Source organism: Taeniopygia guttata, chromosome 3 (genome assembly GCF_048771995.1).
Source record: "Taeniopygia guttata chromosome 3, bTaeGut7.mat, whole genome shotgun sequence".
Lineage (NCBI taxonomy): Eukaryota > Metazoa > Chordata > Aves > Passeriformes > Estrildidae > Taeniopygia > Taeniopygia guttata.
This window is the reverse complement of record NC_133027.1, coordinates 16,397,568-16,421,508: the sequence shown is the minus strand read 5'-3', so window position 1 is coordinate 16,421,508 and position 23,941 is coordinate 16,397,568. Positions and strand designations below refer to the sequence as shown.

The 23,941-nt window shown below is 35.7% G+C and overlaps 1 protein-coding gene across 1 annotated transcript in view; it reads right to left on the bottom strand.

Annotated features, from left to right (window-relative positions):
• Positions 1–219: 219 nt before the first annotated feature.
• NOL10 (nucleolar protein 10) overlaps positions 220–23,941 on the bottom strand; it is a 56,987-nt gene continuing 33,265 nt past the window's right edge. The window contains exons 16-23 of the mRNA XM_030270056.4: positions 17,406–17,532; positions 16,354–16,433; positions 16,078–16,176; positions 15,395–15,484; positions 13,534–13,707; positions 12,906–13,153; positions 7,712–7,814; positions 220–4,269 (exon numbers count right to left, since the gene is read on the bottom strand). Coding sequence (XP_030125916.1) covers positions 4,150–4,269; positions 7,712–7,814; positions 12,906–13,153; positions 13,534–13,707; positions 15,395–15,484; positions 16,078–16,176; positions 16,354–16,433; positions 17,406–17,532 — 1,041 coding nt within the window. The 3' untranslated portion in view covers positions 220–4,149. The remainder of the gene's footprint in view (positions 4,270–7,711; positions 7,815–12,905; positions 13,154–13,533; positions 13,708–15,394; positions 15,485–16,077; positions 16,177–16,353; positions 16,434–17,405; positions 17,533–23,941) is intronic.

The window sequence follows — 23,941 nt, the reverse complement described above, 5'->3', positions numbered from 1 at the left end:
TAAGGTCCTTTCCACCTCAATTAATCAATGATTTTATGACCTAGAGATCCTTTAAAATTTAGGAATTAATTTTCTTCCAGTTGCATAAACTATAAGTGGAGCTATATGCTATTATTTTCTGCAGGTTTTACTATAAATTGTTCATTTTGTTGATAGGACTATTTAATGTTCAACACAAAGAGTCAGTTGTTGAGTAAAATGGGTTTTGGAATACAGAGATAATGATCAAGAGGTAAAATTTATTAATAGATTTATGTGCTTTCATTCAGTTTAAAATTCCCATACTTCTCAAGATCAGACAAAATATATTAGCTATGGACAAATGCCAAAAGAAGTACTTAATCTTAAAGAAAGAGATAAAAAGATAAAACTAGTGAGTGATTCAGTGGAAGGATGAGACAAAGGGGGAAAATTACTCCAGTCAATTAATGATACACATTTCCTCCTTATGCCCTACAACATTCATAGAGTAATCAGGCTGGAGAGGTCCTCTAAAGTTCATTAAACCATTCCTCTTCTTCAGGGAAGACTCCACTACACCTGAAGGTACACAGACATCTCTACCTGCAAATGTTTAATCCAACATCACAAGTCTTTTTGTAGACACTGCACAACCTCCCCAGGTAAGGATCTGCACTGCTTCACTGTATTCCTGTATCTGCAATATGGTCCATTTTTTCCTGGAATTAAATTATATTCCCCATTTTCAAACCTGGAAATATGAAGAATACAAATATAAAAGGCTGCTGCAAGGCAAAATGGAGTAATCTGAAAACTGTTCCATCCTCTTTCACAACTCCCCCTGAAGCTTGACAATCTCTAACTTGCTTTAAATTCCATACATAAACCCCATGAATATAAAAATGTGCATATACATTTAGACACACTTGCTACATATTCAGGGTAATATTTTAAAATCACGTTTCTTTTGTTGAGATATTAAAAACAGTGTGGGTTACAGTAAAATTATTCACTGTTTTGTTTAAATTAGTAGATGCTCTTAATTACAGACAATATACCAGCCACAGGAACACAGAATGATTCTTGGCTTGGTAACAGAATTTTGGAAAGAACATTAGATAATTAGTTTTGGTTCAGTATTTGCTGAATGACTAATAGCCTAACTGATATAAATCATATTACCTGTGGAGTAAAAAAGTACCAAAGTACAGGTGACACATCAGATCTAAGTCATTCCTTTATCTCACCAAAATTTCACTCATATTTAACCACTATCTGTACATTTATTTATAATGAGCTTTTAAAACAAATTCTCACCACTAATTCTCACACTTATGAAACAATCATATGTGGGTTTCTGTGAGGCTACAGCATCTGATCACACTTTACCTTAAGAGTATGAACCTTAAATGTCACAAAGGATCCCAGCAGCTGCTCAGCTTCTAGGAATTGCAATTCTGGATAAAGACTGATTCCTGCAGCATAGAAAACCAAGTAACTGCAGACTGAAAAACATTAATGAGACCCAGGCTGACACTTAAAAAATGCCTGCGTTGGTTGCATGATGAAGTTAATTTATTTGCAATGATGTTGCATTAATGCATCAGTTTCTACTGAAACTTCCAATCTTCCCCAGACAGCTGTTCAAGAACAACTTTAACCTGCTGTTAATCTGTGTAATCAATCTCAACAATCTAAACATGTCTCATGCCAGGTGCCTATGTGAACAGTGATGTGGATTGAGAACTGGCTGAATGGCAGATCCCAGATGGTCACAATCAGTGGCATAGGGTCTAGTTGGAAGCCGGTCACTAGTGGTGTCCACCAAGGTTCAATATTGTTTAACTCATTAATCAATGAATTAGATGAAGGGGCAGAAGCCTCCTTAACAAGTTCCCTGATGACACAAAGCTGGGAGGAGCGGCCAATGCCCCAGAGAACGTGCAGCCCTTCAGAAGAACCTCAGCAGGTTTGAGGAGGGGCAGAGAGGAAGAGTTTCAGATTTAACAAAGGCAAATGCAGGGCCCTGCACCTGGCAGGAATAACCCCCAGTACCAGCACAGGCTGGGGTCCAACCTGCTGGGAAGCAGCTCTGTGGAGGAGGACCTGGGGGTCCTGGTGGACAACAAGCCACGAGCTGGCAGTGCCCTTGTGGCCAAGAAGGCAAATGATGTCCTGCCAGCAGGTTGAAAGAGGCGTTTAAAGTGTATCCCAACTTCCTTTGAGGTGAAATAAACTGCATGCTAAGGGAAGTATTCATGTGCCTTCTATCTAAGAGTACAAAGCATACTCCTTTAATCATATAAGCTTCAACCTAAATACATGATCAATACTATCACAATACTTGCATTATGAATGTAAGTGCATGAAAAGCAAAACACTGACTTAAACCAGTCGGTCAGAAGAATCATAAAACACAAGAAATGCACTCACTTTAAGCTGAAAGTTAACCATTTCAAACTCACTGCATTACCACGCTGCAGATCAACAACACTTAGTTTTTTAGTGCTCTTGACAGCCCACAAAATACAGATGCCTTCAACCACAAATGCAGCTCTAGATCAAATATAGTGGGATTTAGGCCCACCATGATTAGGAGCAAACTCTGCCAAATTCCTGCTCTTAAAATGCCAGTTCTGTCCACTCAGTCTCCAGCTCTCCCTGTATCAATGATGGAGGCCAGTTTTCACTGTTAACCCTTCCACATTCCTGTAGCCCCGTGTATGATGTAAGCACACCTGAATTGCACACAGATAATTTCTAAAGATAACATAATGCTCCAGGGGGAAGATACACAAATAAAAAGCAAGAGAAGCTTAGGGACAATGCGGAAATTTGACAGCTAGAAGTAGAAAACTAGGTATTGAGAGACTCATAATTTAGTTGAATGCAAGGGCAGAGTTGATGACTACAATGTACATTTTTGAAGATGAAAGTATCAGGTAAAAAGGGCTTTTAAAATTAAAGGCAGCAACATAATTAAAACCATGAATTAAAGCAGGTAAAATTAAGTCAGGAAGAAAAAAATTACCATGTGTCTAACTTTTCTATCATCTAACAGCAAAACAAAAAAATATCAGGCTATGAGAAACCAAGACTTTTTACCAAAATAATTGCAAACATTCTATAAATATTTCCCAAGAAACCTGCTCAGATTAATACCTCTCTGGTTTATAAAGCAAAACACTTAAAAACCTACGAGTCTCTCAAAAAGATTTCCAGTGACAGGGAGATTCACTGATTCTAGTTGGATCCAAAGTTCAGGTTTCTTTATCTAGCAAAAAGGCAATTTATAAAGGCTTTTAAAAAGCAATAAAAAGGTTTCTTTAGGATCAAAGGTAAAAACTAATTTATTTGCTAAATAATGACCTACTTAGGTTAAAGTTTTTGGTTTTTTTTTAAGTTATTTAACTAAACACTTTTTTTGAAGCATAGGAGACTACTGGCATGGCCTTAAAGTGCTTGTTATGTGAACATACACCACTAGATCTATGTTGAACCATGGCTGGCTTTCCAAAACAGAAACATCAGGATCAGGTTTTGTATTTACAAAATCTAAGTTAATAGGACTACCCTTCTGAGCTTACCCTTTGTACACCGGTGTGGCAAGAGTGGTTTCCTTACAGAATGACCCAGAGGAACCCAAATCAGGTATTCTCAATTGTCCCGACAACTATTTGCACCATTTGCTACTAAAGGCAACCCAAGAATATAAAGCCAAAGTCAGTTTTTTGAAAAATACAACTGTGTGTCATCCTTCAAGAACAAGAAAAATTTGTTGTGTCCTTGTAAAGATACGCTTTTAGAGTAAACAACTTACCTTTGATCTTTTATCTAAGCAGTCACAAAAATTTCAGAAACTGAAACTCACAGCTTTAAGTTAAATAAAAGACAGGCAGCCTTGTTGTATACATAAATTCTTATGTAGAAAACATTCAGGGTTACACAATAACCAGTTGCTGGTGATTTCTCAACAAATACAGTTCACAATGCACCATATTTATAGTGTCCTTTGGTCAGTACTTCAACTTTCATGAACTTTTCAATAATTAACACAAGGTTTAGGAAGTTCTAGTTTTGAACAATGACTCAAAATGCAAATCCATTGGTACTGTGTCCCAGTTTGAAAAAGCCCCTTTTTCAAATGAAAAATGGGGTAAAAAGTTTCTTAAAAAACCCCAACATAAATCAATGAAATAGTTGTCCTCTTCCACGTCTGCTCTTGAGATGACTGGCAGAGCGCCGAAGGGTTTTCCTCTCCTGACGATGTCGTTTCTCAGCTTCCTGCTGTTTCCTTTGCTGCTCTGACTGGAATATTAAAACAAAAATAGACTCAGGTTCCTGTAAACTTACACATCATCTCATTGTCCCAGTGTCAATATATCAAGTCAGAATTCCATTAAGCAGATCTGGAAATGTTACCATTAGTTGCCTCATGCTATCTTAAGTCAGACTGTAATTGTTAATTCTAGATATCCTTAGGCATTATCATTCCAAGCTTTTCAAAGCAAATGTTTAACATAAAGATATCAAAAAACAGTGAATAATGTATTTCAGATAAATAATGCTTAACAATACACTCCATAATTTATGTTTAAATACCATTAAGAACATCAATTCCAAATTGTGGTTACTTAGTATCTACTTTGGTTAACTAGTGTTTTCAAGTTTAATCACAGAATCACAAAACAGAATAAGCTTAGTTGGAAGGGACCCACAAGCATCACTAAATCCAATCCCTGGCCCTACAGGAGTCTCCCTGACCAGAGCCACGCTATGTGCCCAAAAGTATTGTCCAAATCCTTCTTGAAATCTGTCAGGCTTAATACTGCACAATTCAATTTTAAAAAGACAGAACAATTAGTTAAATTTGGTGAAGCATACATGTTTCCTGAAACATGTTCTTAAGAGTTCTTGAAAGTGTTTGATATACTGCATGCAATTCTAAAAGGACTTTCTACATGAAAGTAATTCTAAATCTCTGCTCCTGTGGCATATGATCTATTATTGTTTCTTCCCTTAATCAAAAACATGCTGGAAGATGTTTTGATGTACCATGTAGATGAAATGGTTCTTATAGCCACAAACTGTTATTTTCTTTCGAAGACTAAAGCTTGTCTTTAAACTATACATAAACTGTAACTAGCAGACTTGAAATAGCCAAGCTCAGGCAACTGTCCATGTCAAAATGTACTCCAGCAATTCAAGCAGCCCAGGATAACTGCACTGGCAGTGTGACAGAATTACCACTGTGGATGCACTGCATCCCCACTGCATCTCATTCTGTAGCCAGCAGTATTCACGTCAGCTCATCTCCCCCAGTCTCCCATTCACACACCATTTAAACTGAGCTAGAGGTTTGCTTGCATGGACAGCATTTTGGCTGAGGTGAGATACAAACCAGTTTACCAAATATTGCAATCAGCCCCTACTGGTATCAAGGCAGAAAAAGCTACTGGTTTTTAGACTTTGATGAAATTTATCAATTCCCATTTTCACTGCAAGTAGAGCAACAAGAAACCTATTATTTGAAAATACAGGTAGTTTTTCTCTGTCTCCAGACCTCTTCTAAAAGAGTCTGTATGAATCTTACTTAAGTTCATGTTGACATCTACTCATAGTGTACTGAAACTGAATGACCTTGATCTCATCAGAAACTTTAAGGTTTCGGGTTTTTAAACATCTTCTATACTGTCCCAGCAATGTAAGTACTTTGGTATTTTAGAAATCCTGCTATTTTGTAATGTATTTGCTGTGATAAAGCATATTGAAATTGAAAAATCAGCTGCCACACTGTAGGAACCATATTCAAATTCCCTGAAAACTAAACTGTGAAATATCAATGACAAACAGTTTCATCACTGGATCTGTCAGTGGTAGCTGGCATCAGGAGGCTGTCAACATACCACACCTGCAGGAGCCAAGTTCGGCCTCAGTTCCACTGCCTTAGGAGTTGAAGCAACACCAACCCTATGGAAGGACAATTCTCTCCCCTACTAAATCTTTCCACCTACTCCTAAATACACCTGCCCTTTGAGGAAAGAGCATCACAAAGTGGAAGCTGATGTTTCAAGTGACACTAAAATCCCTTTTTTGGCTTGTTAACTCTAACTCTTTATCCTCTGAAAAGGAGTGCCAAGACTGCATAGTGTGACTTCCTCCTAGCTCTCCCTGGTTCATTCCTTGGGACTTCAGAAGATATACACAAAGTCTGTTTATTTAAGAGGAGACTTGTTAAGTCTTACTTTGTTATTCTCTTGATAGGAGAAAAGATCTTCATTGCAGATGCATTATTTTTCTTTAAATTAGATTTTAAAAAATTGTTCTAAAGCAGATTTACATATTTCAATAAATCAATACCAGTAAAAAGTCAGGAAAAGAAAACCCATAAATGTTAGAAGTACCATAATTGAAGAAAACCCTCAAAGCTGTATCTTATCTGATGGAATCAAGTAAATTTGGCATTCTGAACCACTGCTCTGTCTTCTTCCTGCAAAGTCTGTCTACCTTGCTCCCAAATCTTTGTTAGTAAAAGGTGACAGCTCAGTGTGCACCATCAACTTCAAGAAACCTTATGGCTTTGCACTTCTTAAGTTAAAACTACTGTAAAATAGACTGTGCTTTGAAACCCTGCAAAGCCCATTTAATAAGCTACAAGACACCATACAGTTACAGAATTGGTAAAATCACCAGAAAGGTTACCCTGCCCACTGCAGAGGAATTTGCAACTTATTCCACAGTCAACACATTTTAAATTCCAGCAATATAGGAATCAAAAACTGATGAAAAAGGACATCTGCAAACTGATAATAATCAGTAAACTAAGTAAGGTAGAAACGGTCAACAATTCTGAGGGTTTTTTTTTCCTTCAGGCATATATAACGTGACAATTAAATAACTACTTAGCCATTTTCATGACAGTGTTTTACCAGTGAGAACAGCACTTGACCAGTGGTAAGGAGAAATGTGTTATAGCAAAGATGTTTACCTGAGGAAAACTAATTTTAACCAAAGTAAATTTTGTTATGTCAAGTATCAATTCATCTGGGTATTCAGGTTCTAAATTGGATCCTCTCTTCAGTTCTTAAGCAATTTTATAATTAAAAAATCCCTAAGTGTCCTTCAGCAGTAGCAAATGCACATAGGCATTTATTTAACTGTCCCCACACTATAAAGCAATCACCTGTATGCAATCTACAAAATTCTTTAGAATGGAAAATCAAAACCCTTGTCAAAGGTGAATAGGTAGTAGTCAACTACACACTCCATACAGAATTTGACAACCAGTAAAGAACCAGAGCTCATTCCTGTGACCTGTGTTACATAAGGTCAATAATAAAGGTGGTTTGGAGCTCTGCTTCTATCATGCTGACACCTCACCAAGAGAAAGCCTAAATTGCAGCACCCTAAATTACATTTGTATCTGCAGACTGAGACCTGATCAGCGCTGGCACTGAAGTCAGGCAAGGACACAAACTTCTGGTGGTACCTCTGCAAATAAACTATTAAAAGATGCAAGCCATTATTTTCCAGCAGAACATAAGATTTTATGAGTGCTGCCCGAGTTATACAGGATAAACACAGAGTACTACCGGAGGCTTTCATTTTCTTGGCAAGAACCTGAAGAGTTGGCAGCTTATAAAGAAATGAAGAGGGACATTTGCTTGACGGCTTTAAGTTCCTGTTCTTTCATGCAAAAACTAAAGTTACTTGTGAATTACCTTAAAAATTATAAATACATATAGCTCACCTTCTTTAATTTGAATGTTGCCTGTTTGCTCCCTACTGTGGTATCAGACACATTGAGTGTGCCAAGTTTTTCTTCAAGCTTTAAACGATCTTCAAGAGTTTTCCTGCAGAGAAAAACTAACATTAGTCCCTATTTTTGCCATCTTTTTACTATAATAAAAGTTGATAATGCAGTCAAAACTAATCTTAATTTATCTAAAACCCTGAAATGTCATAACTAAAAAAAATAAGCATTCAGGAAACAGAAAGATAAATTCAAATCATTCTCTCCAGACACTGCTTTCAGTAGAAATAATTTTAAAATTTATGTAAAGTTCATTGCTTTTGCTGCTAAAAATTAACATTAGTCTAGTTGAGAAAGAAACTACACCCTTCTATTGCTACAGTTTTCTCTGAAATATCAAAAAAAGTTGGTGATATTAAACTGCACAAATAAAAGAAGTAATGCGAGATATATTCATTTTTCTTGACATCTTATAATTTCTGAATTAGAAACACTTTTGAGGGAAGGAAGTAAGTTTGATTATACACCAGAATGAATTAATCTCCGAACAAATCACTTCACTACTCAATCCAAGCCCAAATGCCTGTTTGGACACTGTGCCCACAACAGTCTAAGTAGTTTACTGAATAGAAGAACAATATGAACAAGACATTCTCTGGTCCCAGTGCTTATCACTGAGTTTCTGTAAGCAAAGTGGTGTAGAGGCTCTCCCTCAGGCACCAAACTCCAGCATTTCTGTGAACAAGGTGTAGGTGCTGTGCACAAAACTGACACTGTTTTCAGTTCTCCTCCACTAAAGTTAATGCCCTGCAAAAGCAAGACACATGGACGTGCCCCACTTCCTCCAGGTTGTGAGCTGGTATTTAGTATCGTGGCTGACAACTTCTGTTAAGGGGGGCTGTAAACTGGAACAGCTGAGGAGTAGAAAAACACCTTGTTCCCAACACAGCCTCTAGCTCAGGGGGAGGCAGACAGGGACAGTGCTGCCTTCAGCCAGCCTCCCTAAAGGTACCTGTGAGCTCTCACATGGCTCATCCTTCTCCTATAATGTAGGTCCTATGAGTTAAGCAGCACCCTCTGAGAATATGACATGCCTTGTATGATCAAACTCTCTGCATGTGCTTATAAAACATTCTCCTAAGTGTAAATAAAATTAGTTTCTGCAGTTTGAGATACTATTAGTGCCTCATTAGCTCTCTCTGAAGAGGGCCAAGAAACATTTTCTGTATAAATTTTTAAATGGAAAATAAATAATCATAAAAATAGAGATTATATATAAAAAATAGCAGCCACCAAAGTCAACGGCATTTACTGTGTATGAAGAACTCATGCTATGCATGAAATCTCTGAAGTCCACTGAATTTTGGTTAATGAGCCATTTTATCTAACAAAGACTTTTCAGATTAACAATGAAAAATTACTGTCAAGAACTACTTTATTTCTCATGACTAGGTACTTTGTATTTTTTTCTGTAGTATATTTTTCATTGAGTACATGTAAAAACTTGTTCCATCTGTGCGAATCGGAAAGACAAGCTAAGCCTTAGAGCTAACTGTGGCAGAAGATCAGTCACCAACATTGTGGTGGGATTTCTACATTCAAGTGAAGTCCCATTTTTCTCCCCTTTGAAAGCGAACTGGAGAAATATGGCCACTACCCAGCAATTATTTAGCATGACTGCCTAGGCACTGCTTCAGTCAGGAGAAAAATTAAAATGAGTAGATACTAGCAACATGCTGTGGGGTTGTAATCTTACTGAAAAAAGCATAGGTATGGCCCTATTTATAGTAAAATGTGCAGACCTCAAGTGATAGTGAGTTGTACATACTGATGCATAAGCAACAGCTGAGTTTTTTGTTTTGGTTGGGGTTTTTTTATATCTTCCTCAACAAATTAATTCAAGGGATCCATTCACAGCATTATGGGAAGCAAATTCCCCTGCCCTAATGTAAACCAAACAAAAAATTACCCATGCAATTTTTTTTCCTCATCATAAGAAGAAAGTTTTTCACAACTTTTCCTGCTGTAAAACAGGAATATCTGTTTAGCAATACTAGGAAATATCAACTATGCTTTTGTTGGCTTTCTTGGCCGCCCCTGGAGACACATACATTACATGTCATACTTTTGATAAAATATGACTAGTATAGTTTTTGATTTTGACATGTTTTGACTTCAGTAACATACTCTTTAAAGGGACATCAAGTAAATCAAAATAACTCTTAGCACACAGATAAAAATCCTCTCCTTTTATGGTTTCCTTTCAAGTTACTAGGTAGGAAACTTATGGTGTATGGAAAGAAAGCCAGGATTTGCAGGTTTTGTTGTGCAAGTTCAAGAGCACAAAAGGGGAAAATTAAATGTAGATGGATTTGAAACAAGGTGTTTTATAGAACCATGAGTAAATTTTGCAGCTTTCCTACATAGAAAAATGTGTGGACTGTTGGTCTAGAAAGAAATTTATAGTACGCATCACTGCTTTAAAAGTTGGGCTTGGAGCCGTGCTGAGTCAGGAACATGTCAAAAGAAACACCCAGTTTTATATAAGTCATAAACTGTTTCCTCAGGTAGAACATTATATGATTAGAGGAAAAAAGAACATCTAGCCATTAAATGCATAGTGAAGGTATTAAGGTACTTAATTATATTGGTCACAGACCATCATCCTGTAACTTGGATATATCAAATCAAAGACAAACATGCCAGCCTCACCAGATTGTACATGCCACTACAGTCTTTCCAGTTTCCAGTATGCTACTTCAATTAATTACTCTTATGCTAACTACTTATCACTGAATAAGGCCAGCACAAAACATATTTCTCTTCTCTATAAAATCCTAATGTGTAAAAATGCTTACAAACAAACAAGTTAGCTCACAACACAGATTAAATGATTATGACTACAAAATCATATCAGATATGCATTATATGAAACGGATATCAGCTGTTGATTTTTAAATTTCTTCTAAAAATTTGAGAAACACCAAACCCCATACTGAGAACAATACTTGGATGAACACAAAGGGATCAGTGAATATAGAGCTAATTGCTTAGACAAAGATATAAAAAAACAAAGGAAGTGATGCTACCACATTCACTTTTTTGGTAATCCTATTCTGTCCTCAAATTCCTCTCCTTTTTTATACATTTGACATTATAACCCATCTGTGCATCTATCAGAGAGGGTATCTATTAGCAGCAAATCTTAAAGACATTCTTATTTCTTTACAAGCAGTCTGTTAAAAGTCTTTTGATGGTTTATCTCATCACAGATATTCCTTCATCTACAGGACAGGTCTGTGGTATTTGCTTTTGCTCTTCTTAGGGTGAAGAAGTTATTTTTCTCCCTTAAACCCAGATGAAAGAATTTACTTTGTCCTGTGTCACACTGCATTATTTTTTTCTAAATGTTTCTCTTCCTTATAACTATCTTGGCTTATTTACTTGAATTTACACACTTTTTTCATATTTAAGCCTTCCATATTTTGAACAAAATGAAATCTTTATGCTTCAAATTGAATGTCCTTGAGAATTTTCTTTAGAGCTCAGCAGCTGAATTTGTGCAAAAGAACAATATATGAGTAGTCTGCAGCCATATAGCCTTTCAATGAAATATTTCACTTGCACTGAGAATACAGTGTCATTTGACCAGTGTTTCAGGCTCCTCCCAGGTTACAGCTAATATGATTATAAACCTAATCACAATGTAAAAAAATTATTTTTAACTTATAATACTTTGTGAGAGTATCCAGAGCAGATTTTGTCCTGACAAAGAAGAAAAACTGACAAAATTAAAAAGTTGCTTCACCTTCTGTAACAAAGAAAAAAAAATAATAAGAAAGTTAATGGAAACATCTAAGGAAATTAAAAGTTCAGAATAAGTGGGTATATTCAATAAAAAGTACAAAGAAAATTCCCTGTGTGAAATTACTTGCTGATAAAAAATAGCTAAGGAAAACATGGATATCAGTTCTGCTGTTTAAATCCCTATTTCCAAAATTTCTATTTCTACTTATAAGAGATCTTACAGGTACAACATGGAAGTCATTGACCATCTGACTACCATAGGAATGCTATCTTGCTAATACTCAAAAATCAATTTTATATGATCATTCTAGTCAAAAGGTTGAATTTTCATCAAGTGTTTCTTTGTGTCTCCTTAAAATTCCCATCATAAAACAACCAGATTGTAGTCATTAGTGACATAAAGAAACAGCCCCATTGTATTATTCACTTTATTTTCTTTGACTGTATAACTTTATTCTAAATAAAACCAAAATGTTTATTATGAGATCTATTTAGCCCAAAAACCCATTTCCAACATTAGTCAAAATTCTGCTCTGCACCAGCTGTGCTGCAAGAACTTTGAAGCTACTGTCTTGAAAGGTTTAATGAGTGTCTGTGCTCCAAACACTAAAATGCTATTAAATCTCATCTTCTGAAGTGCTCAGCTCACCTCTGAAAAAAATAAATCAATGAGATTTGCAGCCACTGAGCACCTCAAACCAAGTCCTTTAATTTAATGTGCTCTTTCTTTCTTTTGGCATGCTTATCCATGTACTTATTATTTCAGATGATCATCAATTTAAGGACATGAAAAAACCACACCAAACCAAAAAAACTACACTTAAACACCCTCCTAGCCTGATAATTTATATTGCAAAATGAAAAACAGAAATAGTAAATCCTGACATTATAAGGAGTGTGAAGATTTTGAAAATTTCTAGATGCCATAAAAATACCCAAACAAAACAATTCTTCTTTTACCGTGTTGACCCATCTTGATCCTACTCCCAAAACAGTGACTACTCATGTAGCATTCTAAACTCTTTTGGATGGTCAAATTAAAAACATCCAGTCTGTTAACCTCATACTGACACTGGTGGAGAAATATAACCAGTCTCACAAGCCATCATTGTCACCTGTGAGAACAGCACTTCACTAACACTGAGTGATGGATACCCCAATCTGACTCAGTAGTATCTTACTCATTTCATTTGTGTTGTGTCCCTGTCCTACTTTAAACAGTGTAAAGCATTCAATGATTATGTCACCTTAAGTTATACCCTTGGATCACCAAATGTAGCTTTACCAGCAAGTGCTTCCAAACAAAACATTGCGGGCCTGCACTGTAGGGAAATACTTGAGAATCATCCACCCCCACCTATTAAAATAGGAACATTAGTCTTACTTCATTAATTTTTGTTTTTTGGCAGAGTCTTTGAAGCTTCTGAATTCCTCTCCTTCTTTAATCTCAAAAAAATGAGGTTTTAGTACTGTTTGCTGATCCTCCTTGAACCTTTCCTGCCGCTTTAGTTTTTCCTCTTGGCGTAAAAGCTTGCGCTGTTTCCTGACCTCTTCAACCCAGCCTTTTTCATCATCTGAACTCTCAGAACTTTCTGCATCACTTGCTTTTCCTTCTGGTTCTTCCTCCTCTTCCTGCAGACAAAAATAGTATAAAATAAGAAATCATCAACTAATTTTCTTTCTAAATCATTCCTGCAATTAGAGTATGTGTCAACTTTTACACAGATACAGCTGAAGAGAACTACAATTTTTGAACAAAAGCAGTAACAGCAAATAAGATGAAAATATATTATAAAGTTGTTACCATCTATATATTTTATGTTTTCCAAACCTGTATTTGTGCAAAAACAGTATTGCATCTAAAACCTATATTAAAATTATAAATTACTGTAGCTGGTAAGGCATTCTTGCATTGACTCCATCTTTCTGAGGTGATAAGTCTGAAAGCTTGAAACAGAGGAAAAAAAAGAAAGCCTATGGAGCTTTCTTAATCCAAATGGAAAATATCTTACCTGTCCTTGTGCTTCCAGTTCTTCTAAGATCTTTAGCTTCCTCTTTCTTTTCTCACTTATTTTAGAAACAAGTGGGTTAAGTAGCCTAAATTCTTCACTCTGCTCATCCACCTGAAAATCTGGATTCTCAAACATGACCTTAAAACGATCATCTTTGAGAAGACTGGGCAGATTCTGGAACAGAAGCAAAGCATGAGCGAGTTAGACAATTCCAAAACAGACATTAACAAAATAAGTAACACTTATTCTTAATTAAACAAAATTAATAACCAGCATACGAAATGCCAGTTACTTTATCCTTCCAGGTCAAATAAAAATCAAGATTTATGCTTATTGTACTTTTACAAAGATTGTTTTAAGCTACCTGTAAGCAAGAGGTTTTTTTAATGTACAGTACAGACACTTTAAATACACAATTACTCATATTTTCAAATAAATGTTTCTCATACATTCAGCCAGATAGTCTGGAGACGTTGATATCTACTGACTAATCAGCAGTACCTGCAAGGCAAATATACTGCCTGATGGGGATGAGTCTACAACATGTAAAACAAATTATAAGGGTACATGTCTTTATGCAATGCTACTATGATTTTACTGTAAATACTTAAGAGAAAGTGTTGTTATACATATTATAACACTTTTTCTTCACTACTTTCACATACAGAATGGAAAAGGCAGTTTAATTCATGTCAAAGTAAATTAACTCAGTGTAAATTATGCTACTGGTGAATTCAGAATAGTTCAAGCTACTAATTCATCTTATGAGAAGACCAGTTACTCTCATTTTAAAATAATTGCATACATAGCTTTTTAATAGAAAATGCTTTTTTTTTAACATTGCTCAACTTATACCCGCATAATAATCCCACCACTGCACTAGGTTTTCATTGTTACTGAACAAGAGGATTGAACTAAGGATACAGAACTCAAGAAGAGTAAATTTCAATCACAAAACCAGTGCAAATGTGTAAATTTCAACCACAGCCAAAAATTAAAGCCCAAAGCCTAAAATAAATTGCTTGTCATAGGACTCTAATACTGTTTCAGAAAAATAACCTGAATGTACATTTTTATATACGCTATTTAGTCCACTTAGAAATACAATCTTTATATATTCCAAGACAAATCAGTCCCCATCTACTGAACTCTCACCTAAGTTTCACCACCACATGTCTTTTTAGTAGTTCATCCTTCCTACTAACCTCAACACATAAGATTTCATTACTTGTCACATGCAGCTAGTGTCTGCCTATCATGAATGCTGCATTCCTGTGAGAATAGCACCTATGAAGTGCTACCTATAAAAAGCCTCTTCTCCCATTAGATATTAAACATTTACCCATTTCTTCAATTAAAACTTCTCTTAGCAGAGAAATGGATTACTTTTAACATCCAGAAGAACTCCTGGTGCATAAAATTAAACCATTTTGACTTTTCCATAAAATATATTTAACTGCACACACAAAAAAGGCAGTTTTATCTTAAATTTTATAGGTAACATCTATCCTGTCATGGTCACCACCAAAATACTGAAAACAAACGCAAGTAACAGGTCTTGTTTGAACAGCTGTGGTATTGAGACTGGATTAATCAGCTTTTGGAGTCCTCTAAAACCCATATTATCTTCACAGTGAGTATTTAATAATTTTTATCTTCAAGTTACTATATGGTCTTTTTTGTCCTGCAGCTACAGTCAAATCCATCATAAAGCCACCAACCAGAATAAGTTATTTATAAGAAACAGAACCAATGGTACTTTGAATCTCTTTGGCCAAAAAGCAACAACAAAAAAATGAATCCTGTAAGCATTGCTAGTTCTGTGCTCCCAGCTAGTGAATTCACCAAAACAAGAGCTCACCTTTTGTTTTCTTTTTTTACTAAACTGTTGCTCTTCTCCTTCTTCTTCAATCAGTTTGAGGGCAAGTTCTTTATTAACTTTTGGGAGTTTCTAAAAAGAGGAAAGCAATTAATAAATTAGCCTTTTACACATGTAACCTACATGCTTTACATTCTTAGAAATATTGCAGAAAAGCTCCTTGACTGGTTTCAAATATCTCTAGGTACTAATAAAGCAAATGCACTTAGAGAAGACTTAAGAACTTATATATTATTTTAAACTGCCAATGCATCAGCTTTAGAGCTTTAAAAGCAACTCTTTCTCATTTTATGTTGAACAGACCCAATCTAAGAAGTTACTAGTTATAAATAAAATACAATTTTCATATATTTCTTTCCAGAGTATCATGTTTCAATGGCTTAAGTAATTTAATGACAGAAGTAGAAAATGCAAAGTTTTACCAGTGGATTATCTGCTCAAGTGGCAAATGAGATGAGACCTGCTCTTTTAGTTCAGTATCAGCCTTTCAAAATCACACACATGGGAATTTTGTTTCCATTTAAGAAGGTCTATAAATTACTTCATGTGTCCAATGATAAACAGATTCAAATGCTAAGTCACTACATCTCTAAGATACACGTAGGAATATATTACTCTTTATGAATAGTTTTCCCCAAAGTACACTATTTATTTCTAGGATTTACCTTCAGTTGAACTCTCTGTGCACGAGTTTCTTCTATCTTCTGCCTTATTTTCTCTCTCCTATATTCTTCATAGGCAAAGGGGTTAGCCATCATTTTTGCCTTTAAACAAGCAGGAGAAAGTAAAAAGAAAATACCATTAATACAGGACACAGCCCATTATCTGGATGGAAAAAAAAACCCAGCCAAAACAAAAAAGCCACAAAAAGACCAAGAAAATCCACAGCAAATATATTTTATTGTTAAGAATAAAAATTGACTAGATTCAGCCTTAGTTACCTTATGATAAAGTCTTATGTCCATGAAGAAGCCATGCATATATGCTCTGAGCAATGATGATCCAATGAGATGAGCAAGGCCTAGGAAAAGCATTTTGCAGAATTTTAAAGAGTTTTCATATATAGAAAACTTCTATTCCAAGCCAGCCACTTCACTTCCTTAAGACAAACACTGCCAATGCAAAATATCAATCTAACAGTCACAATCATGACATCAAGACTAAGTAAAACAGGGAATAAGAATTGGTTTTGCCAGCAAAAAAATTTAATCTTCTTCAGAGTAACCAGATCCACTTTTCTTGTCATAAAACACATTACTGAGCACTTTTTAAAAATGCCCACATGCACTATGCTCTGTAGAACTTCACAAAGAATTCCAGAGGATTTTTTGAAAGTCCATAGGTGTTTGATAATCAATTTTTTAGTGTGATAGAGAGACTTTTTAATTAAAGAGTTCGCCCTGTGTCAAACCCAACACTCACAGTCAAAGGTAAATTAAGTAAAATAGAGCAAAACATTGCAATCAAACCATGTAATGGACAGAAAAAGGACTAACTGCCTCAAGACAAGGTTGTTTATCTTCTCTGCTATACAACGGTCAGTATTTCAATTTCTTGACACTATTAGCCTTAGAATGATTTGTATTTTCTGGAAATTACTACATTCAAATAGGGTAGCCTTCGGCTGCAAGTTCCAAATTTTGTTTCAGCACCTCAAAAATATTTTGACAACTAAACCAACTTATCTTCCTATGCCTTCCATGTGACATATGAAAGCACAACAGATGCCCAGATAAATTATACCAGCAAATATCAATCACCTTCTTGAGATAAAAATCTGAGAAATATAAATGTCTTGTGTTATACTGGTTGGGAATCAAAGAACTTAGAGCCATCAGTCTGGAATATTAATAATGAAGAAAACAAGAGAAAACTACTGCCAGTGAATTTCTAGCAGTCCTCATACATCACACTTATATTACAACAATCAGATGTGTAAATGTTCAAAAATTGAACAAAGAAGTCAGCCAAAGGGTGTATACAACTGTTTTACCTAAATTTTCAAGGTCTTTTCTGGTAACAAATTTGTAATCGTCATAAACAGTGCTTTCTGGATTCTCTTCCAGTTCTTCAGTCAAGTTGTCCAAGAAGGAACACCATTTTGGGGCAGGTCCTAAAACCTGTGGATATCATAAAAATTTATAACACTGCATTTTCTTACAGAAAAAGCCTACAGTTAGGCTCTTGGCTGTAATGGAATAACAAATTAATCCCACAGCACTTAGAGAACACAATTAAACCTATTGCTTGCATTACCAAGAAAGAGTACTATAGATTATGTAAGTGTTATTTTAATTTAGGTCATTTGAGACCAGCCAGGCTGGGGGTTTCAAGTTTAACTGTTTCACGTGGTCCCAGTCTGATTAATTTAATAAAATCTTAGAGCCAAACATAGAAGAAATTATGAACTAACGGCACTATATAGCAAATAATTTGTATAGTGCTGCTGGATCTTGACTTGTTAGGTTCACTATGCAATCATATTAAATCCTACTCTGCCCCATTTATCTTAATTTTAACACCACAGATATATTTCATGTATTTTATTCAGGGATAAACCTAGATTGTATGAACAAATAATAGAAAATATTAAAAATATTTGCATATTTCCATGATGAAGCAAAGGATTTGTTTGCACAATATTAGGTAGCACTATCAATGTATTTTTCTGTATAGGTTTCCTCCAATTCCCCAAGTTAAAAATCAGCTCCCTTTACTTTTCCTTCCCGCTGTTCTGATTGAGATTCCTTTCCATCTTGACTCATGCAGCCACACTCAGCTGTTCCAGCAGTCTTATTTTAGTAGGTGAGTTAGATACATGGAAAAATCTAACACTGCATTGCTTTCTCTAGTGTAAATCAGCTGACATTTTAGAATGCTAAGTGAACAGTTAAATCCAATAGTGGGACTTCTAAAGAGGCTTCTGATTTGTTTGCTAAAAATTCATATTAAAAACTCCAGTCAACCATAGGAATTCTTGTGATACAACAACATTTTAAGATCCTGTTCAATTATGCAAACAACTAGAAGTTATTTTATTTATTTAACGTATGCATAGTTTGTTTTAAAATGATTGGTGATTAACAGTATGAGATAATGCTGTTCATTTTAAAAGTGTGCTTCTTCTAATTAAAAAGTTTTCTTTTGAAGACAACTACACACAAAAAACCCTGTAAAATTGTTTTCTAGACCATAACATTCTATCTCGCATATTCTTGCCTGTAACACTCCAGAGAATAATATTTTAGTCTAGCCCACTATTGTCTCTGTATTAAATACGATTTATCTGCCTAAGATCTCAGGCCTAGCTGAGAACCATTACATACCAAATGAAAAAGTGCACTTTTTTTAACATGCTGCAAATTTCATTCCAATTACCAAGAGCTTCTAAGGAAATACTCAAGATGTCACTAACAAGAAACATTTTACCTACTTAATTAACCAAAATCCCCATGTCTGCTCCAGGAATAAATGACATACATAACATTAAGATTGACTTCTTACCAACATTCCAGAAGCTTTTGTCTCCATTCAGATTTCAACTTTTTGTTTTATTTCCCCTAAACCCCCTTATTTAAATGCCAAGCTTTCATATTAAAAAGAAAGCAGTCTAGATCTACTAAATGTCTTCATGCCACTTAAGAAATCAGTGACCTGTGCCTCATTACCAGACCATCAAAGTGTGACTGGTGTGGAAGAACCTTAAATTTACCTATAATTTTATTTTAGATGAAAAAGTTTGTCCTTCTTATTAAAAAATTCCCAAGCTCCTACTAACTAAACAAAACTTCTCTTGTAATAAAATTTAAGGACAACATTCACTACTATATGCAAAACCTGATACAGAGAGCAAAACCTTTGATGGGCCATAATCTGTGCCATGAAACACATGAAGCAAAAAACCTGATAATTCACAATAATCTGTGGAGTGAATTGGATGATCAGATCATAGACAACAAAGTGGGGAAATGAGATAATTAATGGAAAAAAGCAGTGGCAGAATACCAGGAAAAAATAGAAAGTCCAATAATTATTACAATTTCACGTGTTAGCTGTCAGAAGGGGAAACCCTACAGAGACGTCTGTGTATGTTTATTACCTTATTTCCCTTTCTCCCACCCCACTGAAATCACTTGCCTACCTATTCTAGGACACCTTAGGAGCTCTGCTTTGGGCATTAAAATGAAACATTTTTTAAAGCTTAGGAAGATATTCAAAAATAGAAACAGCAAACAATATCAGCTACAATGACATGAACATAAATTAGAAATGCCCTTCTTTTGCAATAGTAATCTCTCACACAATTTAACTGTTACTGCATTAACTGCAGAATTTAATGCTGCACTGTCAAACAACAGCCATCCCAGGATGATGCTAAAAGTACTCAGAATGCCAGGTTCCAGGGCTCCACCATTCCTGTGCCCCGATACAAAAGCAACAATTGTCAGGGTTGGTCTGCACTGGGCCTCCGGGGACAAGGTGGGAGAAGTGAAACTGGCCTGTTTCACCCAGTTCATGTCTTTCCATACAGTGGCCACATTGCAACACAAGTGAGACCCCTTGGGACCCCCTGGAGCTGCTGTTATCCAGCACTGGCACCACCTCCGCCTGGCCTGCAGTCCCTGTTAAAGCCACCAGAACAAAACAAAGCTGTGGAGTTTGTGTAGGTCAAGCAATATACTCCAGTTTGGAGTGGAAAGGTACAAATCTACCACGCCTCACAGAGAAAAATGTACTGAAATTCACATGAATAAGAAAATGTTATGAAGTAGGTAATTGCATACAACTTAAGTGACAGATATAATTTTTACAATATTCATGATATACCAAATAGGTTTCTCTACAAGTTTTAGAAAAGTTGCATTCAGTCAATGGGAAAATCATTATTAAATGAGTGTACATCTATGCTCAGCTTTTATCCAAATACTTTTTAGCACAGGAAAACCAGACGTGAGCACTAACGGTGATGGAATTAATATTTTTTGCTGTTTTCATTATTATTCTGCTTTCTTTAGGATAACCACTTCTAGAGACAGTTTCTGCCAATTGCTCCTGGAAGTCAGTAAGATTGATTTGAAAATGTTTTTGCCCATCAAGAGAGGAGCCTCAGCCACCAGCAGGGCCCAGCTGGCAGTGAGTGAGGGGGTGCTCCGTGCTCTGCTCCCCTTTCAGCACCTTCCTCCTGCACCAACTGGAGACAGCACCCAGGAGGTGACAAAGCACAGCTGTCCCTCAGTGTCCCACCACCACACTGCAAGGCTGAGTGACAGATGGGTCACACCAGCGCCCTCCTCCCCAGAGCAAAACTTACCACTACCATGGTAATGCAGACACCTCACCACTGCCTTTCATCTTATGCCAAGCCATAGGACGTAAAAATGTGTACTTAATTATTAGTATTGTGCCACCTAACATAAAATTTTTCTTATACACATTAGAATATTTCTCTATTTTACACATAGAAAACACAAACTATGATGAGTGTTCTAGCATACAACTGAGCAGAAACAACAACTCTGAGACCAAACTGTCCAAGAAATAGAAGAGAATGTTCACAGAAAAAATATTTTTAAAATATTTTAAAATAACTTCCAAAATCACAGTTCTTTGTATTCTATTCTACAAGATGTTTGACTTCATAATCTTGTGGCATCACATGGTACAGAATGTTCTCTGGCCATGCCTAATTCCTGAGCTCTTCTGTAGAAAATATCATCCTGTCATTGGTCTGTAATTCTCCAAAAATTAATGAACTCTAGGACAGCACAGGTATTATTTCCAGCCCACAACAGATGTTCCTTAGCTTTAATTTGAAACACCAGACAGCACTTGTACACTTTTAAACACCACTCAACAGTTTGACAGCCAGCTCTGCAGAGCTCTTACAGCCACAAAAACCTGCCCTAATCCTAAGTAGTATAAAACATGTTCAACAACTTAAAAGAAGCTCAGGATGTGTAGACGCTTCCACAGTCAGATGTCAAGATTTAAATTAAACTACTATGAATGCACATCCAGAAAAGTATTGTTAAGTATGTGTTGGAAGGTTTCTGAGACCAATTCTACAGGAGTGACTGAACAATTGCTCTTTTCTTCTCAGAGAATAAAAACAGGTTCCAAAATCTGTTTTTCAGGATGTTAAACAGTAAGTTCCTGGAAGATTTCAAACAAGGCAGTGATAAACTCTTCAGCAATAAACAAGATGTCAAAATGCAGTAAGACTCAACTCTCCCAATCTTCACTGGTTTATTTTATCAATCAAAAATACACAAAATGCTCACAGACAGCATTAATTGGATTTCAAAATTGTTCAGTACAATTTGGAAAGTTTAAACTGTTCAAATTTCCTCTAGAAAACTAACTTAAGGTATGTGTACACCATTTAACCACACAGTTCCAGAGGCTTTGGAAAGCAGAGGCATTATTTGCTGTGGCTGCATGAGACAGCAGCATGCAGATTCAAAAAAATTCAATTTCACAAAAATTAACTCTGTAAGGCCATATAATGCCACACCATAGTGATAGAGTTAATAACAAAAAAGCATGAAAATACATCCTATCACTGTTCTTTAGTATTTTAGAAGTAAAACCTTCTGTCAGAAAGTCTATGTGTTGTGGTACCTTCTACACATTTTGACTAAGACCATTACCAGAAAAATGTATTAAGTAATTCACTGCCATATTATTTGAATAATGGTGATTGCAACAAAAATAGCACATATTTAAGGTCTTCAGCAGATCTCTAAATATGGTGGATTGTGTAAAATTATTAATGAGTTGGTGAAGACATTTTGTTCAACTCCAGTACATGTGAAGCAAAATGAAACAAGGATTGTGAACGGCACAAGGAGGATTTCTGAAACAGTAATGCTTGCACAAGAATAAATACATAACAGAGACACTATAAACTAGAGCTGAACTCAGCATCAGAGGAGTGTGACTTTTAACAGCTTTTTAAACTGGAGATAATGGGGAACAACTAAAAGATGAAGTCTGAAATATTCAAGAAAAACAATACAATCTGAGTGCTTGTGATAAGATGGGACTTGACAATCCAAGGTAGCTCATTCATTCCTCCATTCCCATTAAAAAATAAAAGCAAAAATAAAACTTAAAGCACTTCAAGAAGAGACTATTTTCTAAACTATAATTTCTTGAAACTAAATATATTTTATATATCTAACTCAAAGACTTCACATACACATTACCTATAGGACAAAAAAATTCTTTGGAGAAGACAAATAGTAACAATAAAATTTTAATTTTGTTTGTTTTTTAATGAAATGGCACAATATAAAGCATTTAAAACTTTTAACAGGATATAATTGCTGGAGAAAGTAAATGCACATCTATGCATGCATATTCTCAGTTTCAATCACATCATTTAACAGGAGAAAGATTACAAAAGGTCTAATGAGGGAGGTAAAAAAAATCATGATCCCCAGGGTGTGGGCAGTGATAGAAATGTGCAATTGCATTTTAAACATAATTAGCTCCCTAATTGCACAGCCAAGTTTAATTAATGCAATTACATGAAATATTAATTACTATTCATTTTAAGAGTATTGTTTTCAATGTTTTGTTCTCTAATTTTAAGAATTAGACAGATCTCAATACGTAGTAACTTTGAAATGTTTCCATCCAGATGCATTGAGAAGTCAAGAGAAGAAAGAACACCTTGTTGCACCTTGTTAACAGTTAAATCAATTGCAACTGGTAACTCAAAAACCCAGATGGATCTTTTCTAGCTTGTAGATGTGAAAAGCTGCAGCTGTCTGCTCTTGTTACTCTGCTTTTGGCCTTCAACCACAGCCAGCCCAAGAGATCAACTCGTGTTAGGAGGGAGCCTTGGGATCACATTATCTTGTTGTGTTTCTGTCTACTACATTTCCATACACAGCATTTCCCGTAGCAACTAATTTGCTCCAAACAATTTGTAATTTTGAATTCTACCATTCTTTTGTAGTCTTCAGTCTTCCTATGAATGCTCTCAGTCAACTCCAATTATGCCCTGTTAATCCTGTAGTTCTATTTAATGGACTGAAGAAAATTCTTTGATTCTTTAAATTAAATTGGTTTGGGGAATAAACTCCAAATTAATTTCCCATATATTCTTCATAATTTCACCCTGTATCACACGGTGTAAATTTGGTGCTTTTAAAGACATCAAGTAGCTCAGTGGAATACAGACATGACCAAGTGAGACTAAATAGCACACTCTCCCCTTTTGGCATACTACTGACAACAGCACTGCAGTTGGTTTTAAGCCCACACACTCATAAATTTCACTGAACTATACAATGAATTGGCTCTTTCTCTCATCCCAGCTCCAGCACATCCAGACATTTTTGGCACATTCATTAATCAGCGAGGTTGAATAGTTGGTTTCCCTACCTTACACTATGCTATGGAAGCTGCCAAATCAACTACTTGGAGGTTTTACTCCTTAGAGAGCATGTTAAAGGAAACATTGCTTTTAAGATTTTCCCAGTGTTAAAAACTGCTGCAGGAACTTGCATGCATCTTCTA